General features: G+C 40.6%; 1 protein-coding gene across 1 annotated transcript in view; it reads left to right on the top strand.

Moving 5' to 3' along the window:
- LOC137273415 (protein lev-9-like) overlaps positions 1 to 12,779 on the top strand; it is a 61,968-nt gene extending 49,189 nt beyond the window's left edge. Inside the window, exons 5-13 of the mRNA XM_067806097.1 lie at positions 385 to 561; positions 1,196 to 1,381; positions 3,998 to 4,174; positions 5,338 to 5,511; positions 6,055 to 6,139; positions 6,910 to 7,001; positions 7,947 to 8,123; positions 8,852 to 9,028; positions 9,815 to 12,779. Coding sequence (XP_067662198.1) covers positions 385 to 561; positions 1,196 to 1,381; positions 3,998 to 4,174; positions 5,338 to 5,511; positions 6,055 to 6,139; positions 6,910 to 7,001; positions 7,947 to 8,123; positions 8,852 to 9,028; positions 9,815 to 10,092 — 1,523 coding nt within the window. The 3' untranslated portion in view covers positions 10,093 to 12,779. The remainder of the gene's footprint in view (positions 1 to 384; positions 562 to 1,195; positions 1,382 to 3,997; positions 4,175 to 5,337; positions 5,512 to 6,054; positions 6,140 to 6,909; positions 7,002 to 7,946; positions 8,124 to 8,851; positions 9,029 to 9,814) is intronic.
- Positions 12,780 to 17,031: the final 4,252 nt, after the last annotated feature.

Here is a 17,031-nt window from a genome sequence, read left to right as displayed (position 1 = left end):
ATAGATAGATAGATAGATAGGTAGATAACGGCAAAGTTTTTTTGTGGATTATACAGAACTCATCGATGTAGAATCTTTTTGTAACATAACCTGGCAAAATTAGCAACTCTAATAATTATTTTCTTTGGGATAATTTTATCTGGCATCTGACATTTGAAATTTGGAATCTAAATTTGTTTGGAACCCTGTTAGTCCAGACTCTTGTTAAGGACACCGTTACATCTGGATCAACAGGGTGCCTGTCTTCTGGTTTCCGGTTTGGCCATTCTTGCAACGGGTCTACGTCACGTGACCTGACGAACGCTACTAATCCCCCAAAAAACTAACCGCCTTTCTACTCCGTGTAGAATTCACAGTGTGTCCTTGCTATTATTTATGTTGAAGACGCTGGCTGCCCGCTTCTCCCGGAGATAGAGCATGGGTCTGTCCAGATCCTGTCCAACACCATCGACGGCCGGGCGCGCTACTACTGCGACCAGGGCTACCACCTCGCCGGCAGGGAGGAGAGGGTGTGTCTGCCCGACGGGCAATGGGACGGCAAAGACCCAACGTGTGAGGAAGGTGAGGAAACGACCTTTAGTATTTCTGAGGAGTGGGATGAATATTCTTTTTTAAAGTTAACGTATAAAATATTGCATTCATATTTTCCCATTTTAACGACAATAATAGTCTATGTAATTGGATGAAATGCGTCATTAGGGGTGGGGAGTTCGAAAGCATATTTATCTCCTTGTTTGTGAAGACACTCTTACTTGACAATCATAATGCATGTGGTCAATATTTGGAGTATGTACAGCTGTTTTTTTTATTTGTTTACACAAACAAGGAAGATACCTTTCATTTGTCAAATTTAGAGTGCCTCAGTAAACATAGGAGCTTTTCTACATTTCCTTGAACTGAAAATCATTTGAAAAATATTTGTGTGGAGGAAACGTTAAGCCCTACAATATCCACTCTGGTACTGACCTGACAACGCGCTCATTTCCAATGTGGCGGTGGGGTAGCCGAGTGGTTAACGCGTTGGTTCGTCACGCCGAAAATCCAGGTTCGATTCCCAACATGGGTAAAATGTGTGAATCCCATTTCTGGTGTCCCTCGCCGTGATATTGGTAGAATGTTCCAAAATGCGGCGTGAAACCACACTCACTCATTTCCAACAAAACATAACGGTAATATTTTTTACGTTGACTTCTAGTGGTCTGCGGCCTTCCCCCGAACGTGGACCACGCCACACACGACGCCCCTACCGACCAGATGCAGTTCCCCGCCGGCACCCAGCTCACCTACACGTGCGAGTTCGGCTACTACAGGGAGGGAATCCCTAGGGCGGTGTGCAGTGGGGCCGAGGGGCAGTGGATTGGACCTAAGATGTCATGCAAAGGTTAGTCCATGATAGCCGAATGAACCGTTACTTTATTGTCCTATCCTACTGTTGGACAGTGTAGTTGTAGTCCTGATTTCCAAAGATTGAATGCGTCTTGTTGAGGGAGACGTGCGCAAAAAAACCCCTTTTTCAATCGAAATGTTTATGTACTAATGATCGTTGTAGGTTATAACTGTACAGTATTTACGGTCAGTGACCCGCCACCATATAGCTGGATTATTGATGAGTTCCGTGTAAAATGTAACTCACTCACAGGTTTGTTTAGTGTGGTCAAGCTGACTGTTGAAAGAAGTGCCGTAAAATCACAAAAGCAGCTCGTTTTCAACCTCGAACCATCTTCCGGAGGCAATTGCATAGTCAACGATCCAGTTTTCAATATTTTGATATGGGCTGACAAACTCTCCATTCTCAACCAGCTAGACTGTGCCTCTGCGAAATACGAAAATATTATCAATTTTCGTATTTTGAAATTTTACAACTTGGATCAATGGGTAATGGTCATCAAAATAATTTATCATGTGCATCGATCCATTTTGTTTATGAAACACTTTTGGATACATGTAGGTGAAAAAACAATTTGACCTGATGTCCTATTATTGTGTAAGGATAAATTATGTGTTTTTATCACACCAGGACATACGAGGGGATGACAATTTTTAAGCCTTGAGCATTTTTCATACCCATGTGTCACAGCCTATGGTACGACATTGAACCTTGGGGTGTAGCTGATGTGAAATGTACGTTTTGGTATCCTACTCTCAGAAGTTACTGAACAGCTCACACTGACAGAAAGAGACCCCCCAATGAATAAAATTGAGTAAAGAGCAGTAATTAAGTTTTTAGTTCTTGAAGGAAACTCGGCGAAGAACATTGAAGAAAGGCTTGCAGCAGTTTATGGGAAGTCTTCCCCTTCATCTGCTACCATCAACCGATGGGTCAATGAATTTAAGCATGGTAGAGAGAGTCTTGAAGATGACCCCCGTCCAGGTCGCCCAACAACAAGCACTAGTCAGGAAAACACTGACAGAGTGCTGGAAAATCGTCGAATCACACTCCACGAGTTAGAGGAGACCACAGGCATTTCACACGGATCCATCGAGACAATTCTTCATGAACATCTCGTCATGTCTAAGGTGTGCGCAAGATGGGTGCCAAGAATGCTTACAGATGAAATGAAGCAAACAAGGGTCACCATAAGCAACTCCATGCTAACCATATACAACAAGAATCCAGAAGATTTTTACTTTAGGCTAGTAACCTGTGATGAAACCTGGATCCACCACTATGATCCTGAGAGCAAACAAGAATCCATGGAATGGACACATGTCACTTCTCACGGGACCAAAAAGTTCCAGATCAGTGCAGAAGTTAATGGCGACAGTCTTCATGGATAACAAAGGCGTCATCCACATAGATTACTTACCAAAAGGAAGAACAATAAATGGGGAATATTACGCTAATTTGTTGAGGCAAGTGCGACAGTCAGTCAAGGAGAAGCGCCGGGGCAAGATCAGACGTGGTATTCTTCTACATCAAGACAATGCTCCAGTACACACCTCTCGCGTTGCAGCCGCTGCTGTCCAGGAATGCGGGTACGAAATCTTGCCCCATCCCCCCTACTCTCCAGACCTGGCACCAAGTGATTACCATTTGTTCCCAAATCTCAAGAAACACTTGCGTGGTCGTAGATTTCAGGATGATAATGAGCTTATTGCTGCTACTGAGGCTTGGTTTGAGGACCAAAATGGCGCCTTCTACAGAGATGGCATCAGCGCCTGGCAGAAAAGATGGAACAATTGTCTTGACTCACAAAGGGACTATGTTGAAAAATAAATGTGGTTCATACCAATATGTTGTGTGTATTTCTATGCAAGTCTCAAAACTTATTGACATCCCCTCGTACGAGTGATGTTTCACAGCGGGGAAGAAACATTGAGACCAGTCAACATTTTGTCACCCCGAGTCTGAATGAAAATTCAGTGCGTTTGTGAGATGAGAAAATATATAAAAACAATACGGAAAGCCTAATGGACTTGCTTGCATCGGGAAGATGATCACGATATGTAATTGATGGTATATTTAATCATATCAGATTGGAATACACGCATGCTCCTTTTAATATTGTCGAGTATAGATATTGATTTAGTCTTGACATACAAATGGGAAGGTTCAGGGTTTAATAGTTTGAAATGTACAGGTGTTCGTCACGAGGAGTTGCTTCCCTTAGGTGTTTCAGGATCCAACGGTCTCGAATCCGATTGTGGTCGACATCACCCTTTGGTTTGCTAAACTAATTAACGTTTAAGTTGGTTGGTTAGTTTGTTATTTACCGCGGCACTCAGCAATGTTCCAGCTATTCCACTCCAGTGATCAACAACATGAGCATGCGCAACTGGGATATGATTACATGTGTCCTCCAAATCGGCGAGTCTGACCACCCGATCCTGCTAGGTGCCACTTGCGACAAGCATGGGCAGCTGAAAACCAATTCCAAAAGGGACCTTCATGGTTCTAACGTCTAAGATCTTCGTCATTGTTTTTCAGCATAATGTAACTTAGTGTAGCAGACACCTTACTCTTTGTCTAATTATTTATTCTATTTTGAAATTACAGCAAGGGACTGTGGATCGCCAGGAGAACTCGTTAATGGCTGGCGTAACCCTGGTTACCGTTTCACATTTCCCAGTCGGGTCACCTACCATTGTAACGAGGGATATGAACTGGTTGGTAAAGGCTTCCGGGAATGTCAGGCGAACGGTGATTGGTCTGGATCATTGCCGACATGCAATCGTGAGTATGATTGGACAGTTTTAAAACAAACACACCTCAGATTGCATTCGTGACCACTCGGCTCTATCCGTAACCTCCAAGAAGCGTCGCTATTCAGCTTGTCCCGGATAAAGCACGAGTTGGTCACGAATGCTCAGACTGGACTCGTCACTGACCTGCCAGTTAACGGAACTTACAAACGTGTGAATTTGAACTTAGAATGTACATACTTACACGTATGAATTTCATGCACATTATTTTGTACTGATGTGTTCAGGTAGATGCTTAGCATCAGATTTAGGCTTCTAGCAAGTTTAGTACGATAACTGATGCCTCGAAACATAGATTCATCTACCTGTAAATGATCATTGAGACCCATGGATTTGTCTATGTTATTTCCCACGTTTTTCGTTTTTATTGGGTAATGTATGAATGCAGTTCCAATGAATCAATGATTTGAGAACTTGTCCCCTATTTACCGTAGAGGGAAGCTTTGTAATATGCTGTAATCAAGGACTAAACACGTCATTTCTTGTTCAGCATGAAACGTTCTACGATGTAATCAGTTACACTCTTTTCGGATGTTTCCTGTGAAGGTCCGGGTAGACTAGGTCTTCAGCAACCCATGCTTGCCATAAAAAGCGACTCTGCTTGTAAGAGGCGGCTAACGGGATTGGGTGGTCTTGGTTGACAAGTCATCGGTTCCCAATTTGCACACATCGATGGTTATGCTGTTAATCACTGGATTGTCTGACCCAGACGTTATTAATTACAGACCACTGCCTTGATTATTTACAGACTATCGCCTTCTAGCTGGAATATGTCTGAGTGCGGCGTAAACCTAAACTTGCTCACCCTCTCATTCTTTTCGGATGTGGATCTTTACCTCAGGTCCCTTTGATTGTATTGTTTGTTTGTTTGAATGGTTTAACGCCGCATTCAACAATATTCCAGTTATATGGCGGCGGTCAGTAAGTAATCGAGTCTGAACCGGACAATCCAGAGGTCAACAACCATCGGCCTAAGCAACTCGGATATGATGACATGCATCAGCTTCGTCAGCGAGCCTGACCACCGGATCCCGTTAGTCGCCTCTTGCGACAAGCATGAGTCGCTGAAGACCAATTCTAACGAGGATCTTCACGAGTTTATGTCTAAACTACTTTCTGTATTTCTCCTTCCAGCTATCAACTGTAACGAGCTAGGCGCGCCTCTTCACGGCACCATGATTGGCTCTGGAACAGAGTACGGCGTCGTCATCAGATTTGTCTGCAACGACGGGTTCAAGGTAGTCGGATCCAATGACAGACGGTGCCAGTCAGACAGGGAGTGGAGTGGTCAAGAGGCCACGTGCGAAGGTAAGTTGGGCAGTGGTTGCAATAACATTGTATCCAGCTATAGTCAAGGTGGATAGACGTCAGACGCTGAATGACCTGACCAAATTCTAAATGTTTTCATGTTCATGAACGAGTGAATTATGTTTTACACCGCCTTTAGCAATATTCCAACAATATCACGGCGGGGGACACCAGAAACGGACTTCACATTTTACCCATGTTGGGAATCGAACCAGGGTCTTCGGCGTGACGAGCGAACGCTTCAACCACTCGGCTGCCCACCACCCTTATGTACACGAACTGCATGGGAACAATATGTGAAGCCCATTTCTGGTGTCCCCCGCCCTGATTTTGGTAAAAGCGGCGTAAAACCATACTCACTCACGAACTGCGCCTTGTTGTTAGAGAGTAATGGACACAGAAGTATACTACAGGCCGCTACGACCCATGCAAATGTAAGCCCGAAACGAAACCTTGCAACAGTCCCACTGGGACATCCTTACTTTGAAAACTGACGATCATAAAGAATGTCTTTAATTTGCATGTTGATCCTGTCTCTTGCAGAAATCAACTGTGGGATGCCTGGGCCTTTATGGAATGGCTACCTCGACGGACATAGAACCACCGTCGGAGCAGTGTACTTTTACAGGTAACTGGCAGTATTGACATGCATATATGCAATACTGACATGCATATTGACGTGCAAAGTTAAACTGCCTTGACCATGAACATGCTCATGGACCAGATTTAGATTTGCTCGAAATACATGATTTTTCAAGTTTTGGAGGTTGTAAATGAATGAAAGTATAGTCATAAGTATCATGACACAAAAAGCTAAAAAATTTTGCTTTATCTGGCTAATGTACAGCGATATTAAAAATATAGGCCATGGGCAAGAGTATTTATTTTGTTCACAATACATAATTTTTCATGTTTTTGAGGCTGTAAATGAGAGAAAGTATATTCAAAAGTAGCATGACACAAAATATAAACAACTTTTACTTAATTTGACTGACTTACGTCATTATTTAAAAGTAAAAAAATTGGGCAATAGGCTAGAATATCAAAACTATTTCACTTTTGCTCCTGATAATGTTATGTCATGTTTTGGAGACAGTAAATGAATGAAAGTGTTTATGATTATCCGCTTTTATCGAGAAGCCATTTTTCGACAACACAATGGCTGCAACCTATTGGGTTTGATAGTTGTGTTACTTTTGTAGACTCATATGACTCAGTCACGGTGAACAAATACAAAATACGCCATCACTTGTTAGCTTTCAGATGGAGGTATGCTTAGAATGTTCTAAAACAAAACTAAATCAAAGAAAAAAGGGGTAGGAAGTTGTTTATTGCGGACCCTTGTGGCATCCCTATTTAACGGACGGATTGTAATACTATAGATGGTTCTATCTGCAGATGTAACACACGGACCAAGTTTGACGGAGTGTCCTTCTCAACGCAGTGTCTGGAGACTGGACAGTGGTCCCATCCGCCTCCGAAATGTCTAGGTCAGTGAAACGGTTATTGAATGAGAGTGAGTGAGTACGTCACTTTTAGCAATATTCCAGAAATATGGGGCGTAGGATTCCAGAAATGGGCTTCACACATGGTACCCATGTTGGGAATTAAACCCGGTCTTCGTCGTGATGAGGGAACGCTTTAACCACCAGGCTACATGCAAGTAATGCAAGGTATGAAAGAGACCCGGAATGGAAGTTCAGTATGCAATAGAAAAACCTTGATGACTTTACATTTGACACAAAAATCCTACCAACGCCTTTTCAGACATCTATCTATCTATCTATCTATCTATCTATCTATCTATCTATCTATCTATCTATCTATCTATCTATCTATCTATCTATCTAATGTGGAAAATCTTCTGTAAATGAAGAATTTTACCGGGTTCATATTTATTATATTTATGATTTTATTTTAGGAACCAATATCTGTAAAATATATTATTTTCAGAGACGAGATACTAGTCTAGGTTTTATGACTGTTTTTCAGTAGTCTTGATCTTCAGTAAGCTATGTTTGAAGTCAGAGACGAGTAATGGAATCAGCCGATGGTCAGGCTCTCTGGCGTCGTTGACGCATGTTATCGTATCCAAATTGCGCAGAACGATGCTTATGCTGTTGATCACGGGGTTGTCTGGTCTAGACTCGATTTTGTACGGACAGGGGCTATGTTTGCTTGAATATTGTTCAGTGCGGGGTAAAATTAAACTCACTCACTCACTGTATCGGTGGATACTGGACACTGAAATGTCTCTGAAGTTTTCCGGGACGATGGTTTGCTTTAGTGGTTAAAGCATCTGTTCGTCACGCCGATCCCCACATGGGTACAATGTGTGACGACCGTTTCTGGTCTCCATTGCCGCGATATAGCTGGAATAGTGCTAAGAGCGGCGTAAAACTGAACGTACTCACTCACTCACATCGTGTCTACAGGTCAGTGCCGGGTGAACTCAATCAAGAACGGTACTCTGCAAGTGGGACATGAAGGTGCGTGGGTGGACGACGGCACAATAGTAAACTACACCTGCAACTACGGCCTCGTCCTCAACGACAAAGGACCCGTCAGATGCAACAACGGATCGTGGTCTGTGGTGCCTCAGTGCGTTCCAGGTAAGTAGAAGATAGACTCGCTGATTAGTCAGAAATTGTTAGACAACGTTTTACTGCCACCTGTAACATATCAAGACTATATTCATGAAAGGCATTTATGATGAATTCATGATGTTACGGATATGATGAATTCATGATGTTACGGATAAAGACTCGTTTTTATCCTTTACACGCCATTCCAGAGATAATTCACCATTCAACGGATGAAGGTGCATGGATTATCCCTGAAACGTCGTGTAATAAAAAGAAGTTGTTATCCAGAAAAACATACCATGTGTTTAGATCTGAAAATTCGGTATTACTCAGAGAAGATGAGTTGAGCATCGTGGTTACACCCTGACAGTTGAAAAAAAGAATTGGTTTGTATCTGAATGCCAAACTCTGAGATTAACTGGATTAAGTTGTAGATAAACGTAATATTTTTTATGTGACTAAACTTAGTGCAAACCAACTGAAACTTTTTTCAAAAGTTTTACACATCACCCGCTCAATGTTTGAGAAATCCATGAAAAGCAAGAAAAAAATATGTAACTATTTTTGTGGCCGTAATTCTGATGTCTACTCAGATAGATAAGAGATAAGCTCTGGTCAGTTCAGATTTCAAAATTTGCTGACTCAGTAATAAACACTTACAGATATCGCAAATATTTTGTCTATTTCTTGAGGCCATTAATTGTCTTCAATTTCTAATTCGTAGGAAAAATGTAAATATGTATTTCAAATTGCAGCACCATGTGTTCACCCCCCGCCGCACATACAGAATGGTCACCGCGTGTTCTTTGGACTGAATCACAATAATAAAGCCCGTTACTTCTGTATGGAAGGCTTCCGACTCACGGGCGACAACCAGTATCTCACCTGTAAATACGGAGAGTGGTTTGGTCCGATGCCGTATTGTGAAGAAAGTAGGTATTATGTCACCGGCATAGGAATAAGTGTAGAAACACATCTTTACTTGTCACTCACAACATAGATCAACGCACTTCGTGTACCAATTGAGTAAATCGATGTTCATGATATCAGTCACTGGATTATGTGGTTCAGACTCGATGATGTACATACTGCCGTCACATAGCTGCACCATTACTGAGTGCGACCTTAGATTGAAAACACACACAAAGGAAGAAAGAAACAAACAACACGGAAATTGTTTCGTTTACATTACAGAGACGTCATGATCAATGACACAAAATATTTCAAATGTTGAAAGTATAGTGCTAAAGCCTTTTATTGTTCTTTTCTCCGTGTTTACGTCGCATTTACTAATATTTTTTAAAATATATATTGACATACTAACTCGATTTTTTACATCTTAACAGTTTTTCATGTGAATAAGTAAGCTTATCGCTTCTCTGAACAATGTTTCCGCTAAAACGGTCATGGCATCCTAGAATCTCCACGGGACGTAACTCTTGACATCCCATTTCTGTCCCGTTTACGACATGCACAAAATTTTAATAATTGTTTCACAAATATTCTTAATTCAGACAATTTCTCTCAAACATGCACAACATAAAGTGTTTTTTCTGAAAATGAAAACAAAGATGATATGATTACACAATGCCATTTGGAAAGTGGTCATATGTAACACATGATACTCGAAGAACGTATATGAAGCATGACAATATTTACCAGTCATATGTCATTAATACATGTAGTTTTCTTAATATATGTCTGTTTGCTGGTTGCAGACTATTGCCCAAACCCAGGGGAGATTATAAATGGTAAAGTCTTCAAGAAAGGGCACACGGGCAAGTTTCTCTTCAAAAGCTACATCATCACAATAAAACATGGTGACCGTCTAGAATACGAATGTCACCGAGGCTACAAACTCCAAGGTCCTAAAGGTGCAGCGTGTGTTAACGGGAAGTGGAGCCCGGATGAAAAGCCGAAGTGTGTAAAATCTAGACATCCCATCTTCCATCGGCTTTGGAGACCATCCGAAGAGAAAGATAAGCGCCGAATGTGAAGGCCATATCTTCACCTTGCCTTACTAGTTCCGGTTGTGACATTTGCGGATGAAACAAACACCGTTTGTACATATGAGTTATCTCCCCTACAACTGAAATATTTTTAGCATTTTGAAACGGACACATTTCATTTGACAGTTGGACAATTTGAAGTTCTTATGCAAACGAAGTATTTCTTTATTGCTGTCACTGGATGCGTCATCGTTTTAACGAATTTGAGCGGCGAGAGATTTTTTTTGTCAGATGAAACATGGCGTTTCTCATTAACCTCATTGCGATCCTGACGTTTACTTCCGGTTCCGGTTCCGTTTTTATTGTAATTTACCATTCCGACGTTTCGTTTTCAAAGCAATTTTTCCCGATAAATGCTTATCTGCAGTTATCCCGAGAATGATATTTCACTTCTCTCTTTATGATATCTATATGAATTCAGTCACTCACATTGATTTGTTTCTCATCTCAAAGCTGTAACGGATCCGGAAGTGAATGTATACCGGACTGTCTCGAGCCGACTAGTTAATTTGATAGGATTGCTATGTGCCTGTCGAATGAATATGAGAAGTGGTGTCGAATGGATCCAATGTATTTCACGAATATATTACACCGGGTAATAGAGGATAATACTATCCACTAAATTCGTTTAATGTGTGATGTGTTGAAACCAGTAAATGTTTTTGTTGATTGTTTCGTAGGTAAATTGTCTGAAAGTTTTTGGTGACAAAGCCTGAAACAAAGTGGAAACTTATTCGATGGTAATTTGTTGATACGTGCACCATAGTTCCGGTCTGAAACAAATTTTTTTGGCAAATGGTTCCAGCTCCGTAACGTCTTGATAACGTTTGGAATTTTTTAGTCAAATCACTTTTCTTTCTTCTGACAAGGAGTTTAGATAATACCATTTTACAAAGGCCCACATGACGATAATCTGTTCTTCTGAAAGCATTGTTTTCATTACGTAAAATGTTGTAAAATTAGATTGGGGTTGCTACGAAATCGAACCCAAAACAGTTCAAGCTGCCTATCCACTGTGTTGCTTTTTTAGAATGAGAAACAAGAAATGTTTTATGTGGTCTGTCCCGAGGTCACAATTAATTGTTTATTGTTTCTTTCACTTATTCATTTAATATGAATGCTGGACAGGTTGCCAGACAAACATTGTCTCTGTCAGACTTTAATTTCTTATAATTTCAGGGACATTTTATTTCTTGAAAATTTTAGATGCTAATTCGCATATTGGCCCAAATCTGAGCATAGCATGATGGAATCAAAAGGTCTTATTTAGAAACACAAAGATAACATTTTCAACATGGGTTTTTTAAATTTCCAAATGCCATCACCTTTCAACTAGTGAGAACATATCTGGCTTAATGGAGTTCCGTAGTGAGCGGCATTTTCAGGAACAAATTGCTCATTTTCATGGATTTACAGAAAGGCTTGCGTTATAAATAAGGTCACTGAAACGAATCGGCACACAGTTTAGGTATGTTTGTCAACAGTACATATACTATCGAACACTACTGAAATCAATCAATTTATTCTGATGGATTGGAGTTTGGTTAAGAACAATTTCATGTACAACGCTACAGTGTAATTCCAACTTTGACATTTCACCACGATGAGTAAGTGTATTTGGTTTGTAAGGAGCAACTTGCATGTAATATTCTCAGAAGTGAGTAAACAATGTCTTTTTGTCGTAGAAAGTAGTTTGGCATCAATGGACTTAGCTGATAGGCAAATATCAACAACGGCCAATCTAGTATTGTGATACTTTTTCATGCCGAATGTTATATCCACATATACATTTTTCATATCGAATGTTATATCTTTATGTAAATCTTCATATCGAATGTTATATCCACATAAACAGTTAGTTGGTGCAGCGTTCGTGAAGTGTTCGAACGACGGAAAAAACATTATGTCAATATCATATATGCAACTGTATCTCTTAGTATGTGCACACTTAGTTATATACTTTATAAAAGACGTTTTAATACATGACATGTTTTGTATTAAAACAGTCGTCACCGCTATTCAGTGTTCAGAGTACCTTCCCTTTACTTTCTGGATTGTACTGCTTGTGGGTTCGATTCAGGATTCGAACCGCTGGGACATCACCTGTTGCTTCTTCATCGCCATCGCATGATGTGAACCAGTGCGTGTGTCCTTGTAAATATATAATGCCGAGTTCCTTTGCCAATGAACACAGTTATCTATGGGAATAAGTACAATGTCATAAGTACACTAAGGAGCAAAAGAAACTCTACCTGTCAGTTGGTATTGCCATATGTACTTTAAAATCAAACTATTTTTCTTTTTCTTTGCGAAATCATATTCAGAACTACTGTATCTAATTATCGGGAGCCAAACGTAAGTGACGTTTTGTTAGCATTTCAAGAATATGAATATTTTACCTGAATAAATAACTTTAAAATTTTATTGTGGAAAGAACATGTGCAACATTATAACACGTTTGTCATGTGGCTGATAAACCATTACTTACCCCAGTCATGAACGTGTTTCGTTTTACACAAAAATACCCAACCTCGTTTGCAGGAATGGGGGTGGTTTAGGGACTTTAAATGTCCATGACAAAACAACAACAACAACAACAACAACCTCCCCCCCCTCCCCCCAAACCCCCCCCAAAAAAACAAAAAAAAAAACAACAAAAAAAACCAAAAAAAAACAACAACAATAAAACCCAACTCGGTATACTTTCTCTTGCCCGTTTGGATGCGAAAGCTTCTAGATACTAGAAGCTGAAGATAATATGATTCTTAGAGTTTTTTTGCAGCTGTGTAATTTGAATTGTGACCTAGTGAAATCTAACAATAAATATTTAGCGTACTCCTGTTTCACAAAGAGTAATGCAAATATACCCAATAGTCACGTTGATTACTATGCACGTGTTCTATACAGTTGACTACTAGTTAGAATTGCACAATACGGTAACGTTATTGTTGGATGTTGTCGTACTTTCAATATTTTGTTGTCATGTTATTTGTAAATATGATATTTAATGCCACATACAATATATTACACTAAATGTTGTTTACAGTTACTCAGCTGATGTATCAAAGCAAAGGCCTATATTCCTGAAAAAACGACCATTTAATATTTGAGGGAGTGTTGGGATTTTTAGCGGTTTATACGGTTCCTCCACTTCGACTATGGATCATTCAAGAAATAGAACGTGTATTTTATGTAAAAGATATAACAGAAAATCGGAAGAAGCATCTATATAAGGGATTATCTACTCTGAGCTGGTGATTTGATGTCATTTAACCTAGAATGTCTAGCGAAGAGTTACTGTATTTTTCATAATACCTTAGTCAAAATTACATTTGTTCCTGTAATTTCAAATAATTTTGTACATAATAAACATACCCTCTCCCCGAGTATATGAGATTGGTCGATCCCTAAACTAACTATGAATTGCTCGCTAAATATTGTATACAGTTCAGTTTCGTTCCGGTACCCCGATCGTTAAAGTGTTCGTAGGGTTACGAGCTGTCGTAACTATACGGTATACCATGTAGGATTACGAATGACGGTACGGGCGCTTTGAGGGCGGTGGGGTGGTCTAGTGGTTAAAGCGTTCGCTCGTCACGCCGAAGACCCGGGTTCCATTCCCCACATGGGCACAATTTGTGAAGCCCATTTCAGGTGTCCCCCGCCGTGATAGTGCTGGAATATTGCTAAGAAGCGGCGTAAAACTAAACTCACTCACTCACTTACTCACGGGCGCTTTGAGGGTCGGGCATCTGTTTCTGAATTTTTCAATTCGATTCTCGTTGATATCAGTTATTAACACTTGAGTTGAATTTGAGTAATATTTTAACACTGTCCCATTTGCCGATTTTCGTATTTAAAATCGGATATCACGGCGAGCGCTTTATGTTGCCCCGTCGATAGTGGAGCTTAATAACAACATCTCGTTTCATTGGTGTGCCTCGTTACAATGTCCATCTTTCTATATGACATATGCCATCACCTTTGCAAAAGTTGAAAAATGTAGATAGATTGGATTGTACCATTCTTTTTGAGTTCCATGAGTTGTCATCAGGGGATGTGTTATAGTAAGTATTGTGATATCTACATGTATAATAAACTGACTTCGCTTTCAATAGAAACATAATATTAGAAACGATTCCACTGAGGGTCGTTCTATTCATATTCACCGTGTTAACGATGTAACGCCTTCGCTGATTACATGCGGATGTCGATACACATGCTACATGTCGGTAGGTTTTGTTTGAGAGCTCATGTACACTAATGTTCAAATACACCTTGCTCGATCGCGGCGTCCACGCGAATTTGGCGCGAATCGGTGGAATGCTTGTTGATGAAATACTGCTAATGTCAACGTGTCCTTGATCGCGATTCCCGCGCGAATAGGACGTGATAGTTTGTAGTTACATTACTATTAAGTTACAACGTCAGCCTGGTCGAGATCAGGGGACGTTTGGTTTTGGTTTGGCGAAGATTTCGCGTTGAAGCCGCAATCGTAGAGGTGTTTGTTTTGAAAATAGTGTACCCAAAGTTCTGCTTTGTACAACACATTTTCATGGACTATTTTCTAATTTTATTGGAAAAATAAACAAATGAAAAGTGAAAACGCTTCTTCTGGTCTTTTTGTTGTATTTCGTTTTATTTTAAATGAGCCAGGACCAGGTTAGAAGAGGTCTTCAGCAAGCAATGCCTGTCTTTGGAGACAAATAACGGGATCGTGTAGATCGATGTTCCTACAGTTGATGGCTGTACCCAGACTCCTATTATTTACAGACCGCCACCATATAACTGGAATGCTGATGGCGGCGTTGAACAACAAACAAACATGACGCAGTGGTTGTTTATTGTCCTGATCAGTGTAACCAGTGCATTGGCCCACATTAAGCGCTGCTGGTGTTGAAAGCCAACTGAGTGGATTGGGTGGTCAGGCATTAGCTCATGATGTGATATTGTCAATAACGTGTATTGTCTGGTTGATGGTACAGACATGTCCGTTTCAACAAATACTGTGGCAATAAGGTCTGAGTTTTCAGAGGAAGAATGCCCAAATCGGACATGGCGCTGCAGTTCCATGTGAACTGTTGCGTTTCTTCCAATGTTTGCCTGAATAGCATGATCACTGATGGAAAAGTGTGTGAGTTTAATTTTACGCCGCACGCAGCAATATTCCAGCAATAATCATCGAGTCAGGTTAAACAATCCAGTGAACAACAGCATGAGCTTCGATCTACGCAGTTGGGATAGGACAACATGTGTCAACCAAGTCAGCGAGCCTGTCCACCCTATCCCGTTAGTCGTCTCTTACGACAAGCATGGCAATTCTAACCCGGATCTTCGCGGGTCTGATGGAAAAGGAGCTTATACATGAATATTACCAGGGGATTAATGATCACGTTTAGGTTCAACAACACGCTTTAGCAACATCCACGATCGGGACATTGAAAAGGTTTTCACAAATTTTACTCATGTCGGGTATCGATTGGGAACTCGATCAAACCACTGGTCAATACCACCTCTATGCTAAAACAGAAGACAGCCAAATACCGATAATGTATTGAACGTATTAAATATTTTGCTTTATTGCCTACAAGGGCGGACATATCGGGGTTCTTATTTTTCATACGATACCCAAGGGCAAAATATCACTTTGCCATGGTAACGTGACGTCATGAACAATGCCATGGTCACGGTTCTTCTGTGATGTTGCGTTCTACATGCGGCGACAGCGGGTAGCCAGCCCATGTTTGAAGGCAGGTTTGCATTTATTTTCCTCAATTTGACGATTTCGGTAATAAACGGAATATTGTATTGTGCCCAATACTCCCGTGTCTAAATATCGGTATATCACTCGATCTCGCTGGGGAAATAATAGCATTTAGGCACTCGTGTCGTAAACATAGCATGGCATGGGCACTCATATGATATCCTATATATCATTACAGCTTGAACATAACAGTTTCTTGGGTGAGCTTGGTAAATGTCTGTTAGAACGTATGCTATTAAATAGAGCAGTTGTGACACATTAATCTTGGTGCCAGCAGACCAGTATTGTATTCAACTATTGATGGTCACCACAATTCCTTAGATCATATAATCTGTATGTGTCAGTCATGTTGGCGCTTATTTCCCGAATGATATGAAGCTCTCGAAGGTTAGCAGTCATTGTCGTTTCATCCTGCCGGGTACCCACTTAATGATGGTGATCCGAGGCGTGATTAGATTTTGAACAAAATGTCTTGCCTGCTTACTATCCCCGAAAATGAAATGCATAGGCGATTTGTGTTTTTAAAAATCTATCAGTTACTTATTGTGTTCAGACAAAAGTGTTGATAACATGTCTTTACACAAATGCACAAGTAAAAACTCGATTGTACCTGAAAATGTTGATTTTGATGAGATTTCTTACAATTATTAGAAAGGCATTGCAAAAGCGCAACAGAAATCACCTTCCAATTGAAGCTGCGCAGCAAAAAGCTTTCACTGTCTGGCAATAAAAATCGAGATTACTTTCAGAAATTGGCATTCGCTTTGAAGTTCAAGGTCAATTCTCTACGTCGCGGCTTTACTCTGCGACACGGAACATCGTCACGGGGGTGAGGGAGAGCTAGTAATGTACCTGGATATATGTACACACACACACACACACACACACACACACACACACACACACACACACACACACTCACTCACTCACTCACTCACTCACTCACTCACACGCACACACACACGCACACTCACACACAGATATATATATGTATATATATATATATATATGCAATTATATATATGCATAATTTGGCCCATTAGCTAACCTGATTCGAGGTTAGTCTCTCAGTTTGACTCCAAACACTAACTACAATGTCTAGACTTGATCTAGAATCCTGATCATAAAGCTGTTTCTTCTTCAAGTGGTTGTAGTGGAGTGC

This window comes from Haliotis asinina, chromosome 2, assembly GCF_037392515.1.
Source record: "Haliotis asinina isolate JCU_RB_2024 chromosome 2, JCU_Hal_asi_v2, whole genome shotgun sequence".
In the NCBI taxonomy this organism is placed as follows: domain Eukaryota; kingdom Metazoa; phylum Mollusca; class Gastropoda; order Lepetellida; family Haliotidae; genus Haliotis; species Haliotis asinina.
Note: the sequence above shows the minus strand (reverse complement) of the source record. Positions and strands in the feature narration are given on the sequence as shown.